The sequence below is a fragment of the Hemibagrus wyckioides genome, linkage group LG10, assembly GCF_019097595.1.
Source record: "Hemibagrus wyckioides isolate EC202008001 linkage group LG10, SWU_Hwy_1.0, whole genome shotgun sequence".
Classification (NCBI taxonomy): Eukaryota; Metazoa; Chordata; class Actinopteri; order Siluriformes; family Bagridae; genus Hemibagrus; species Hemibagrus wyckioides.
In genome coordinates, this window is record NC_080719.1 from 15,347,839 (window position 1) to 15,361,658 (window position 13,820).

Sequence of the window (13,820 nt, forward strand, 5' to 3'; positions counted from 1 at the left end):
GAGAGCAAACAATTCAAATAGGAATCACATTATTTTCGATTAAAAGCTGAAGCTGAAATTTTTTGGTATCAGCCCTGAATCACTACTGTGTTATCTTGTTAACAGCACAAACACAAAAGGACTCATTACTCTGGTGCATAAAGAAGACAGAAGCATGTTTGAGGACATTCAGGTGGACCGGTAGGGTTTGTCCTACTCTCTCACGAGTCCAGCAATGAGGTCAGATAAATAAGAACAATAAATAAAATGTCACTGCATTGTATACAAATATATACTGTACAGGTGTCTGTTTACAAGACTACATTCCCTACTCTGTTCCGAAGGCACTGTGCTAAACAGTAGTCTGTTATTCTGCTCTCTGTAATAGCAAGAGCAGATTGTGACAGAAAGCTGTGAAACATATAGAGCAGGTTTGGGTGCGGTTCTCTTCTGTTTGTTCTTTTCCAGTTTGGGTTTCAGCATGACAGAAGTTTCAGCAAAAAAAAACAAAACAAAACGATGACCTGTGACAGAGACATGCCAGTAGAGGGCAGTGTGACTCAAATAACTGATAAGCTATAATAGACAGGTTTCAAGCATTTTTGATTCAGTGTTGGATTGGATGATGAAGCCCTAAGTCATTGTTTTCTATTTTTTGGTCCTTTTTAAACAAACACAGAAAACATTTAAACATCTAAGTCTGAGTATAAGTGGGCAGATGGGCTTTATCTAATAAACACTGGAGATCTATCTAGTGTGTGAATGAGTCCAGTGCATGTCTGTTACATACAATAAACTGATTTAGTGACACACCAAGCCAACTCTTGAGTGACTGGATCACAAATAGCGCTCTGCCTGTAGTATTTTTGTGACGTGCAATTCAGTCCTGATTGCGTCGAACTGCTATTAGATGCTAGAAATATAGAAAGGAAATTAAAAGTATGCAAAGCAAGCTAACATTCGTAATCACACACACACTCTCACACACACAGTACCTCATGTTCTGCTCATCTTGCAACTTGTGAATAATTTTCTTGCAATAAAATGTCAGACTGGAGAGATTAATCAGGTTCACAGTGGTGAGAAAATGGCAGCTTGGGGTGGTTTGTGTGGCTGGCTGTAAACAGAAGTCAAAATTGTATACCACTACGAGTAACATCTCAGGTGCCAACAAGAAAATCCTAGCCGACAGAGTGTCAAAAATGACCAGAGAAACCCATAGAGTCTTCTGGTGTGCGAGATTATTTCTACATGAAAAGAGCAAAGCAGACATTCAGTATAACTGCTGCAATAAGCAGTACCTTCAATGTTGTTGTCTAACAGTGAGAACCACCCTATAGTTTTCTATTAGCTCGCAAGGGAGAGTCTTGTGGATTCACAAGTAAAGTTTCACCTAGGTAAAGTCCATGTGTGCAAATTAAAAATAACTACTAGCAGAAGCAAATGTTTGTTCTTTCCTCTTCAGTGATGACAGGTGAAATCTATTTTTGCTTTATCTGAAAAATCAGAAAATCAGTGGTCTCATATGGCTCCTGTAGTGTCAAAAATCATAAATGCTAAAGCTAAATGGACGTGTTGGCACCTCTCTGATAGGTGGTAGATGGTATACTGCTTTGACATAGCATCTAATACAGTATTACAGTGGACTATTGCAATCTCATGGTATGGACAGTTAAATGAAAATGAATACATGTTGTTTGAGTTTTTGAAGATGACTGGATTTAACAAAATCTGCTATTTTTTGTTGGTGTTAATCTGTCAGCTTGGTGTGTCACTGCGACAAGCTCAGTCAGCCTGCTTCAAATACCAGGCTGTGTTTAGGACAGGTGCTCAGACTCGGGAACTCTGAAGTGAATGACAGACTGGCGAGAGTCTGAACTCCTCAGCATATTGCTAAGCACCTCTTTAGCGTTGATGACTGTGTCATCGTTACAGTTAGCAAACGGGTGCTGGTCTGACGGCGACAGGGAGGAAAAGAGTGACAGCGAAGAACTGGAGGATGATGGCGTGAGTGAAGGAGAAAAAAGGGATGATGAGGAGGAGGAAGGGTGGATGGAGGTGGAGAAGAGGCTCGCTGAGGCAGGTATGGCAGTGTGTAAAGAGTCTGATGAAGAAGAGGGAAGAGCAGAGTGGCATTGTGATAGTTCACAATGAGTGGCATAGTTGAACAACTCCTGCTGCACAGAGTCTCTCAGAGCCGCCTGACTCTGCTGCTGCTGCTGGTGCTGCTGCTGCTCAACCTGTGTGAAAGCCTCTACGCTGAAATCAGAGAGGACGCCTGCTCCCGTGCTGTGTGAGGAAAGGCGAGCGGAGCCACCCGCTGTCAGGTCCAGGATGCCCTCTGTGGATGTCTGAAGGTGTGATGGAAAAGATGGGAATAAGGGGCCATTGTAAAGGGTGGTCAGGCTGGAGAGCTGGGGAGGTTGGGAGTAGAGCATATCCCTGTGACGTTCTTCTAATATCCTCCGCCGCTGTTCAGCCAGGCGCTGCTCCTGAGCCTGTAGCTCTTTCTCTTTACGCTTCCTTTTCACCTCCTTGTCCATGCGGTCCAGCTCATCTCGCACCCGAGCCACACAGTTCTCTGGGATCTTTATACCTGAGCAGAGGATGTGAAAATAAGGATGATCAAAGTTCACATAAATTTTTTTAAAGAAGCAAACATAAAAACAAATTAATTCAACATCAGTGTTCCCTCTAAAGCTATACCTCCAAACACATGCACACAACTCTAGTGCAGAAGGAAAAGCTTTTTGAACGGAAATACAACATGATTTACAGGCAACCGTATATGCCTCTTTGTCCCGATTAGTTTTGCTGTTGATGGTCCACATTATTTCTTTTTTCTCCTCTTTCTTGAGATTTATAGAGTTTTATTTCTGAATATATATTTTCTGGCTTAATAATGACTAGCTCCAAATGATTTATTACATACTGATGCTTTAAGATTATCTATTAAGAAAGAAAGGAAACAATACATTTAACCAGGTCAAATTGTATAATTGAGTTAAAACCCTAAAATGAACTAACAGCAGTTACAATAAATGATCTACAATAAAAATGAAAACATTAAAAACATTTACATTATGTAGACTAAATAACAAGGTGAGCTTCAAGATAGGATTTAAAAATGCCTAGCAGGTACATTGTAAAGTAACAGGGTATAACATTTATTCCACAGCTTCTGGCTGATAAACACAACAACTTTAACTAAAAGATTAATTTGTTTGAGAACTGAAGAGATATTCCTCAATTTGTGTCACCACAAATTCCTACCCACAAGTCTCATTCTGATTTACATGCAAAAGAATAACACCATTCCTCATACACGCTTAACCTAGCTGTGGACACTCACCGACTTGTTTGTGCTCCTTGGTTTTGAGACGGACGATTTGCAGGATGCTGGAGCTGGTGATGTCCATCACCACGTCAGCTACACGCTTCCACACGCACAGAAGTGCTCCACAGAGGACGTGATACTGCCGCAAGCGCATGCCCTGCAAACACTCCTGACCTTCCTCGACCTTTTTGCACCTCCCGTTCCTTCATAGAGCACAGACACATTACAATAAACAGCCGGTTTCCTAAAACACCTAAAATCAGGAAGCTATGTTTATGTCTTTTACCATTTTTATGCTCGATCACTTAAAACAATCTTGCTCTTTTGCAATCTTTAGACAAAATGCAGTAAACACCATGCTTTCCTATTTGCTACATCTGACATGAGAGCAAGCAGGGGCGACATAATGATTATAATTATTATGGCTGGGAAAATGAAGGGATCCACACTCACCAGTTGGCATGGCTACATTTCCTGAAGGAGAAAGTGAACTGACTCTCCCAGCTTTCCCTTGCCTCCTCGGGAGTCACCTGCAGTTCGATTTTTAAAGATATCAAACAGTGAAACTCAAACAATATTCCATTAGACCAGTTAGTTTAACAATCACTGATGTTAGACTTTACACAAAATAGGTGGTCTCTGTATAAATCACACTTTTATAAGATTAGTCCACAATGAAATATGACTGATTTGACTAATGACATTTTCCCATACCCGGCCATGCAAAACTAATTTAAACAGATCAGGTCACGGTAAAAAAGGACAGGGACAAACCTTGCGGTACTTCTTTTGGATGTTCTCTAGATTCTCAGATTGCTTCTGTTTGCCCACATTGGGCTTGTAGAGAGTCAGGTTGTGACCTCTGCCCAGCTCAGCTAGCAGCACACATGGGTGACTCCCCCTCAGCTGCAGTGGAGACAAACAGCAAATCTCACAGTCTGCTATCAAGCCTTTGCAGTAAAGTGAACCCTGTGCACTCAAATGTGATTTATTTTTGTTTCCTGTCCATACATTTGTCCATACAGAATGCTCTAATAATAATGAACTCAGGTTCACCCCATTACCCTCTCTTGTTCTTATTTTGATAGTACTGATCATAAAGGAAGCTGAATGGAGATGTGGGAATGTGAGACACGGTTTGGATTCTGCTTCAAAGACCCACCTTGTGGGAGATGTAAAAGCCTTCTTCTGGGTTGCTGAGTGTGTGAGACTTTTTAAGAGCCTCTTCCCAAGGCATGCCTCTGTCCACACTGATCTGCAAGGCACAACAAAGCATCTACATCAGAGGTGGGATAATTAGAGCAGACTGAAAGCCAGGACATGGCCAACTCTGTACAAAGCTGCCTTATTCTGTGACAAAACCACAAACGGAAAGTAGCTTTGGGTGGAACTCTAAACGGCAGTTGATAAACTGGTCTGTGCTGCGCTTGTTGTTAATATAAGCTGTCTGTTTGTAGAGGAAGAAGGAAATGGTCAAACGTTCCAACTAAGCCTTTTTGTAAAATGTCAAATGTGTGAAACAATGTGAAGTTTGTTCTTGGTGTTGTATAACATTTGAAACATGAGACATGTGCTGTGAAATGTAGATGTTAACTGAAAAATTCACATGCACACACAAAGCAGCTATTTTTACAACACAAAAAAAATCACAAATAAGACAAATATGTATGATCATATTTATATTACCGGCATGAAAACTACTATAAGAGCTTTGATTTCCAATACCATAATATCGTTAATATTAATTAAAAATAAAATCACTGTCTACTGCCATTAAACTTGCATAGTTCATAAAGAATGCTCTAAATGAAAAACAAGGCCCTACACAAAACCAGCAGGGAATGCTTGAAGCTACTTAAACAATGAAGCAACAAAATGTAAAATAACTTATATAATATAATATATATATATAATTGTCAACGTTCTTATTAAACTGTGGTGAGTTTTTTCATATTCATGTAGCTTATTACAAATTTGGAAAGGAAATGGAAAGGATTTAAAATAAGGATAAGAAAATAATATCAAAATAATGTATTAAAATAAATACAAATTCAGAAAAAACATCTTTGCTCCTTATTTCACATGAAGTCAAGTAGAAAGAGATATAAAAAATAACAAAAATAACAAAATGACTACTAGGACACTGTGTGCAAATAAAAATCTGCCTATTAGTGCAATTAGTGGATTCTGTTGACATGACAAGATGGTTATTTCAGAGTCTATCATTCTGCCTAATTGATATATTCAGTATGAGCACACCGAGTCACATGTTTAATCAAACTGACCTTATAGAGAATGACTTGGCCTTCCTGCGGGTTGCCTGGAGTCAAAAATTTCTCTTGAGTTTCGTTGGAGATTTCATCATTACCTGGAGCCAGATCTGTAAATAAACAGCAAGAGGGCGCATGGCATTACAAACCAACAGCTCTTTAAAAGAGGAAACAACATTCAATAGAAAGTTACAGGCATACCTACCCAAGATCCCCATATCATATTTGCCTTCCTTCTTGTCCTTTTCAATCAGGTAGTCAAAATTGTCACTGAAGTATTGAAAGAGAGAGTTCTGCTTGAGCACCTCCAGACCCAAAATACGGTTGAGGAACTTAGTAATGGTGCAGTCTGTTGAAAAACAGAGGTGTTAACCAGAGAATAAGATAATATATATTTAAACCTGTGTGTATGTGTACTGAATATAATGGGTGGGGATCTCACCTTTCTCAGGGTTGATCTCCTTACAGAAAATGCCAACATCCATCATGCCTTGCTTCATGTCTAAGATTACAAACAATTTGGAAGTGTGCAAATCAATGCCCATACACGAATAATAGTTAAAGGACTAATATCTACAGCCACATTTTGCATTTCAACATATAAAATATATACGTAAACATTGATTATAATTCCAAAGTTTTACCTCTGAAGAACATTGCGTCACCACCTGGATAGCCCTTGGGAGGAGGCACCTTACTCTCGATGTGACCCAGAATGGCTTTGGTGATCTTCTCTAAAGCCCTGCTACCATACTGGAAAGAAAAATAAGCATTTGTTGCTTAATCCAGAACTGGTTTAGATTAACATCTGTATATAAGTTCCAGATAAGACGTCGACTCACTTTATTTTCAAAGTTGTACTTGCTCAAGTCTCTAGACTCTGTTGCTCTTCGGTCACCGTGTGTCAGAGCACCCTGTGAGAGGATACAGACATTACAGCTTCTCGTATAAAAACACTGCATGTGAAGTTAAATTTAGCTTACATGCTCAACTTCCATGCGCTTGCCTGACTAAAAGAAATTATAATATTTCACCATGTTAGCTGCTGTTAGCTCCACTGGAGGTGTGCTCTAAAATACTGCTGCCACAAAGAGTGGAATAAACCCTAAGTAGCATCAAACATCTGAATGCAGTAAAAGGGAGAAACACTAATCAGCAAATATTAGCAAGGTGAAAAAATTAGGTTATATGGATGTGTTTAGCTTAAAACTGTACTAGATAACAAAATCAGATTCACTTTCAGTTAGACTGAAAGTGAGTAGGACGTCTCAAATCCTGAGCATCGCGTCCTATATCAGTTTTGACTTCCAAAATGACTAATATGACCTAATTGCAAGTGGTAGACCCCTTTGAAGTAAGAAATGAGATTATTTCCTCTACGTAGGGAGAAAAAAAGCTTCAGCAACAGGGATGACCTCAATGCCCGAGTGCGTACAGCAATTCAGTACGCAACGGAAAAAAACCATTTAACTATAGAATATATTACAGCAAACGCCATATTAGAATAAATGTGAGGGGACTAGTGGCCATAAACAACAGCAGTACAATGGTATTATTTTGTGTTATATTTGATAGCATGTGAAAAAAAAATAAAGCATTTAGACTTTAAACTGTGTGGCTCATTTGATTGTATTTGTGACATACCAGACTCTCCAGTCTCTTAGCCACAATTGAAGCAAAGCGTCTTTCGCCAGCCAGTTCAGAGATGAGGAAGATATACTCTGGTGCTGTGACTTGGTTGGAGCGGTGAGTACGACCTGGGTATGAGTGATGAAAAAAAAAGAAGTAACGTTTGCTGTTTATGGAAAATGATCTGGAACTTTTTTGCAGTAGACGTAAGGATAACTAGTGATAGGAGTCTGAAAATCAGATTCAGTAAGTGAAAATGGGGTCCTTACTCACCAAACTGTTGGATGGCCCGGTCAGCACTCCAGGGCAACTCCAGAGTCATGTGGACTCGCTGGCGCTGGTTCTTCACCCGCCTGTCTGCCTGTAAAGAGATTCCTGAACTGGCCGCCTCAGAGATTATAGCCACCAGCTGAGAGAGGCGGAGAGGAGGAGAGTGAAGGAGAAAGAGAAACAGATTAATTTACTCAGTTTTTCCATGATGTATTCAGATAGGGTTTTGCTTTTGAAATGAATTATAGAGGCAACTTTTTAAACCACTCTGCACACTTCTAACCTTGTCTCCATTCATGAAGCGATCCTTTTCTTTGATGTTGATTTGGTCAATGGTGTGACCATGTTCAGCGCGAGACTCATAGTGCACACTCCCATCTGGCCGCCGAACCACTCGGCCCTTCCTTCCTGTCATCTACACGCGTAAAGAGAGAGAAAGAGAGATACTGTCAGTTTTATAAAAGTTACAACTTTTTTTTTTTTTTTTTTTTACAACAAAGTTGTTTACACAGTGAAATAAAACATCTGTTTGTAAATTGGCTTAATACTTTGCATTAAAAATCTGGATCTTGATTTTGAGCAAAATAACAGTGTTTTTATCAAGCAGCTGTAATGTGATAAGCTACTGATAATTTATTCTAGTATGTATCAATCTACTGTTATAATACATAACATTCTTCATAATTTTCCTTGATTTCCTTACCTCTGAAACCTTTTCTGGACCTCCAAATTTATCTATGAGCTCATCCAGAGTGTTCAGAGGTAGTTCTTTCCCAAGCCCCACAATTTTACTGAGGAGGCTTTGCTTCATCTCCTCCAAATGAGCTAGTGAACAGGAAAGGAAAATGAGGAATTAAACAATTATTACATTTCTCAGCAAGAAAAAGGCTGAAATACACAAATGGTGCTTTAGTGAACTGCTGAATTTATTCTTTAAGCTTTACATCAATTTAAACCTTTCTGTTCTTGTAATGAGTCGAGATTCACACCATACACTGAGCTGAATAAAATAATGACTAAATGAGTCTAAAAACAGGGGTATTGGATGCACCGCTGGACATAAATCAGAATGATGAGACACTGTACCTGCATGACAGTTGGTTTGTGTAATAAAGATGACATCATCGTTATTGTCTTGTAGTGAATCTGGAGACGAATTGGAGTCGCTGTCGACTCCATCAGACTCTGTGCTGCTGTCATCACTGATGTTAATGAGGCTTTTGGCATCCGTACCCTGTTTGGAGCACTTTGCCTGCCGGCCTTTGGGCTTACCTACATCACACACAGATACAGCGCAACATTTATACATATCTAGATAGGATGCTTCCAGTCTAAACCAAATGATTTCTGAGGAATTGTATTGGAGGATGAAGTGAGGCCATAGATAGTTGTCATTTGAAATGGACATTTTCTGAAAAAACGAAATACAAATCAATGTATGTTGTTCCAAGTGGAGAAAAGACCTACGTTTCCTCTTGCTGGCTGATCCTTTCTCTCTTCGCTGTTTCTCTGAAGGGAAGTGCTTCTGTACCAGGGACTGGAACACACCCCTAAGAACAAAAAAAAAACAAAACCTGTTACTAAGAATCCACACGAAGCTTTCACATACCATACTGTGCTTCATATTACTGCTATAGACATCAGTAACCAGCATGACAGAAAGAAAGTACCTGTAAATGTATTGAGAATATTTAGTAGCAATAGCAATGACAAAAAAATAACAAAACACAAGTGCCCTTATCTGGCAATTTGAATTAGTCAAACTTGCAGTTTGCAGAAAGGCAAATGAAACATTATTTAACATTATTAGATAACTGTGTCTATAGGAAGCGTGTGGCATACACCTACCAATACATTGAGAAATGCTATACTTACTCTGCGGCAGAAACAAATTTGTCGAGGTGCCCTTCGTTTTCATCAAGAACTTCTCGGGTTCGTGCTTCACCTGTTGATTGTAGTCCAATCACAACGCACTGCAAGACAAAAAGAAAATGAGCTGAATTTCAGTTTGATAGTGTCGTTCAACTGCTTTGTAAAAAAAGCACTAATGCCTAAAGGCTTCAGCGGTGTGATGGAGCTCACCTTGCCAGCTTCTAGCTCCTTCTTTGCCAGCTCGACCAGACAGCGCACCTTGGAGGCAATACAGAGGTATTTGAAAAATCGCTGGTGGGAAGACCAGAATTGACCCCACAAAGACTTCCTGGACACCATACCGAGAAGATCAGCAGCCTGAGTGAAGACAGCCAAGGCTTCTGCCCACTGCGAACCACAGACAGATCAGACAGGGTCAGTTTCATTTCCACAGCATGACCACAGTTCCTCATATACTGACAAACTCAAGTAGTACCACAAATAGAAAGTTATATTATTACAATATACCACAGTGTGGGCTAATTCTCAAATCAAATTAGTTAGAAGGTGTGTTTTAACTGCAAATCAGCACAGCTCAGACGCTAGTTCTGATTGTAACATGAATGATGGATTTCTATTCATTTTCTTGTTCTAATACATTATTCTTTTCTATAATAACAGCTCATACACAGGTCCACTGCACATAATCAAAGTCAAATAATCAACAGATTAAAAAATGTTCTTTAACAAAGTATAAACATATAAAGATCAATGTGGTGAAGCTGTTTTTTAAAGAGATGTTTATGAAAAATTAATTGAAAGACTGGCAATGTGTCAGCAATTTGTAACAGTCATGATGCTGAGTAATGATTTACTTGATGTAGTGATTTTTTATGATGTGTAAGATTTACTACCATGGAAAACTATTCAGTATAGATGAGATTATACTTTTTGCTACTTAAGTAAAATGAAAAGCTACAAATCACACTAGTAAGAGAATGACTTGCTGTAACATGAGCAATAACAGGAACCAACTTATTTGCATATGTTCCACGATATTACGTGTACCGTTTATTCATTAATAAAATTTTAATTTATGGGAAATCTTTGACATTAACAGAAAAAAAACCCACTAAAAACACCACACGATAAAAAATCATTTACTCTAAAAAATAATTAAAAAGAATAAAACTTTGGTTGTGCACTGCTTACCAGTTTGGCAGCTTTGTTGTAAACGAGTATGAAGTCATCATCCAAGCTGATTTCTTCAATGCGGAAGGACACCCCTGAGAAGCTCAGTTGCCGTGCAATGTACATCCCACTCACCTTCATGTCCATGGCAACAATTTCCATGGCACCCACCCCTCTACCAAAAGAGACCAAACAGCCAATGAGAAAACTTTTTTCCACATCCACTAACTATTTACTAACCATGTGCATTTTACAAACCTCTTTTCTATTGCATGGAGGAAATCATCAAACGTCTTAAATTGTGTTCCTTCTCCCCAGATGCCCAGACGACTCATGTAGATCATGTTCTTTGGCTCAGAGGCACCTGTGAAATGGAGGAAATGTCTAGCTTTAAATCATAAAGACTTCAGAGATTTCCATGTGTTGTATAGACATCTTTGGAATATTCACCTGTGGCACTGGCATACACAACCCTGGCCAGAGGAAGCTTGTCCTGCAGCTGCAGCACAGCTTTGCCCATTTTGGTGGACGTGGCATTCTTGGCTTTATGGCACTCATCAAATACAATCTGTGATCACGGTGCTGTTAAGGGAATTTATAGCAACAGAGATGTATTCTTGTGTAATACAGATTTCAAATCTTCACACTTGTTGGTCAGGTATAGTCAGAACTCAAACAGTAAAGGATACGACTCCATCAAATTCAGGTCCACACCAATCTAGGATCTGCTTGAGCCTGGTCCGAAGCTGGCCTCCTGCCTGGCTCTCTCCAATTAGAGCCGAGTAGGTAGCAAACAGAACCCCTTCTGAGGTAGCCGTGTCTCCATACTTTATCTGACATGACACAGTGATACACAGTTTGATGAGGTGTTAAGTGGAAATATGAGTCACAATGTGGAAAGCCAGAATATGAAAGAGCAAAGGTCAGCTATATTTAATGTGTTTTAGACCTTTACCTTATTCAATGCATGTACTAGAATATTGGGAGCACCAATGTCCTGAAGGTCTCGTTCAGCATCATATTTGAGGTCATTGGATACACTGAACCTGAAAGAGGCAGACAATAAATTAGAGATAGAAATGGTCCTAAGGGAAAAATGCTAACTATGAAGAAGTAGTAAAGATTAATAGAGCAGTGATTATAAATCCTAGTGTTGATGAAAGTAACCCATGTTGCACATTTTAGAATAATTCATGCTGTTAAACACTTTATTTAGATGATGGGTTCAATTGTGTTGGCAAATACATAAAAAAACACCAAGCTGTAGAGTGCAGGGGTTCCTAAGGATCTTATTATTTGTAAAGCTGTTGATCAACTCCTTACCAAAGTGCTTTCCTCCTTCCCTTTAGGTAGTTCTCAAGGATGATCCCAGCCACCGTGCGGCCCTTTCCAACTCCAGCTCCATCTCCTAACAGAAAACCTGCTCTCTGGTTGTTTTGAAGAATCACCTCATGTTGCTAATGTGCAAAGACAGAGGTCGTTACTAAGGAAATGATTCTGGAGAGTGCCCCCAAAGTGTAAACTGAAACTATTGAAATGATCTGTTTAATAATATATTGCCTACTAGATTTTATAACATGCAAGAAACTATTAAAATCTGTTATGTCACCACTCAATCAGTTTCTAACCAACATCTATGATTTGACGTTGTTGATGCAGCAGAATCACTGCTACACCATGATATTTTACCACTGCTAATGCTATGCATAGACAGCTGAAAGTTGTGCATGCATATGTGTGTGTGATTATGTGCTGTATATGCAATGGGAATAGTTTGGACCATTGTGTGTCACGTACTTGGCAGGCATAGATGATGGCCTCAAGCTGCAGGGCAGAGAGCATGCTTCTGTCTATGATGGTGTCAGGAATGGAGAGAGTGTAAGTGACGTCAGGTGGAGGGACACTGGAAAGAGTGCTGGTCTCCACTACACGGTCAGGATGAGAGTTTCCAATAGTGGCTGGTGGAAGGACAGGCAAGGGGAGAAAGAAAAAGATGTCTGTTAAGGAAAGAGAATAACAGACAGACAGACAGACAGGTACAGGAAATGAGAGGGCTGGACCTACATTTTGAAGGTTTATAGTCAGCATAGGTGTCTACATGGCCTAGCTCTTCTGTCTCCTCTTCCTCTATCTCCTCCTCCTCCTCTGGGTGTGGCTGCGAAATCTATAACACAGATACACATGGATAAACTACAACTACTCAAAGATACAAAGAGAACTGATAAAAGAACTTATTAAACAAACAAGCTAAAAAATGAAAGTGAAAACAAAATGCCAGTCATACAAACACTTCAGGGTATTAATTTACAGCATTCAATTTAATTTCTGAAATGTACTATAAACCTAATTACCAGGAAGTCACTATAAATTTGTTAGAAACACTGTTAGTTTAGATGTGTTTCGATGGTTCGGTCAATTCAAATCAAATAAAAGTATGCACAAGCAGAGGTTAATTCTTCTAATTTCTAATACAGACAAGGATGATTTCATTTACTCATTAACGTAATGTTGTGAGATGCTACCTGAATGCTCCCCTGAGGCGGTGTGCTGATTATAGCAGTGATATCGTCTAAACTGCATAAGCCCTGAAACCGGCTGGAACTCAGCTGAAAAAAAAAGAAGAAAAAAAAAGAAGAAAGCAAAAACATAAGACTGAAAGTAAATCAATGGCAAAAGAAAACGTGTGAAGAAATGCGCCATGTCGACTAGTTTCACAACAGCTCTCAAACACCAGCTACACAGAGCATACACAAAGTGCTTTAGTGTAGGAGTGCAACAAACAATATCAGAATTCAGAGGAAACCCGCGGTTGCTTTGTTAGATGTCTTTCTGTGGGTGGGGGAGCAAATAAAAGAGTCTTACCTCCTGATTCTCTGCTGGTGTATTGATGTCCCATATGGTAGGTACAGTTGCCAAGCTGTCATCTACATACTCAGACAGGGAGTCAGAAGAAGAGAAGAGGGAGTTGTTGGACAGATCATCTATACATACAAGGTCCTATGAAGGGAAAGAGCCAGAGAAAAATTTAGATGATCAGATTAAACCCACTGTATCACTGTACTGTATTTCTATATCGCATCTTAAATATATTCTTTTCAGCCATCCAGGGCATTAAAACCTTTACAAATTGTTTCTCATGCTGACAACATATTGACTATCATTTTGAATACTGTCTAATAGTGTGGGGTTTATGTGGATTATCATGACTGTGTCCTTTGGGTTTGGTTGATAGACTGGCTATTCTAAATTGAAACAGGGTTCTATCCCAGTTACTGAAGATGATATTATTTTGA

The 13,820-nt window shown here is 39.4% G+C and overlaps 1 protein-coding gene across 3 annotated transcripts in view; it reads right to left on the reverse strand.

Annotated features, from left to right (window-relative positions):
- Positions 1–432: 432 nt before the first annotated feature.
- The window catches only part of sbno2b (strawberry notch homolog 2b), a 47,071-nt gene continuing 33,683 nt past the window's right edge, over positions 433–13,820 (reverse strand). For all 3 annotated transcript variants that reach the window (XM_058400730.1, XM_058400729.1, XM_058400732.1), the window contains 28 exons: positions 13,390–13,524; positions 13,050–13,133; positions 12,592–12,691; positions 12,325–12,485; positions 11,851–11,984; positions 11,483–11,573; positions 11,217–11,360; positions 10,978–11,095; positions 10,786–10,891; positions 10,549–10,702; positions 9,568–9,744; positions 9,361–9,458; positions 8,953–9,035; positions 8,572–8,757; positions 8,189–8,310; positions 7,769–7,900; positions 7,489–7,624; positions 7,231–7,343; positions 6,429–6,500; positions 6,231–6,339; positions 6,029–6,088; positions 5,792–5,935; positions 5,602–5,696; positions 4,479–4,571; positions 4,091–4,222; positions 3,770–3,846; positions 3,332–3,519; positions 433–2,575 (listed from right to left, as the gene is read on the reverse strand). In XM_058400730.1, the coding sequence (XP_058256713.1) occupies positions 1,797–2,575; positions 3,332–3,519; positions 3,770–3,846; positions 4,091–4,222; positions 4,479–4,571; positions 5,602–5,696; positions 5,792–5,935; positions 6,029–6,088; positions 6,231–6,339; positions 6,429–6,500; positions 7,231–7,343; positions 7,489–7,624; positions 7,769–7,900; positions 8,189–8,310; positions 8,572–8,757; positions 8,953–9,035; positions 9,361–9,458; positions 9,568–9,744; positions 10,549–10,702; positions 10,786–10,891; positions 10,978–11,095; positions 11,217–11,360; positions 11,483–11,573; positions 11,851–11,984; positions 12,325–12,485; positions 12,592–12,691; positions 13,050–13,133; positions 13,390–13,524 (4,023 nt within the window). In that variant the 3' untranslated portion in view covers positions 433–1,796. The remainder of the gene's footprint in view (positions 2,576–3,331; positions 3,520–3,769; positions 3,847–4,090; positions 4,223–4,478; positions 4,572–5,601; positions 5,697–5,791; positions 5,936–6,028; positions 6,089–6,230; positions 6,340–6,428; positions 6,501–7,230; positions 7,344–7,488; positions 7,625–7,768; positions 7,901–8,188; positions 8,311–8,571; positions 8,758–8,952; positions 9,036–9,360; positions 9,459–9,567; positions 9,745–10,548; positions 10,703–10,785; positions 10,892–10,977; positions 11,096–11,216; positions 11,361–11,482; positions 11,574–11,850; positions 11,985–12,324; positions 12,486–12,591; positions 12,692–13,049; positions 13,134–13,389; positions 13,525–13,820) is intronic.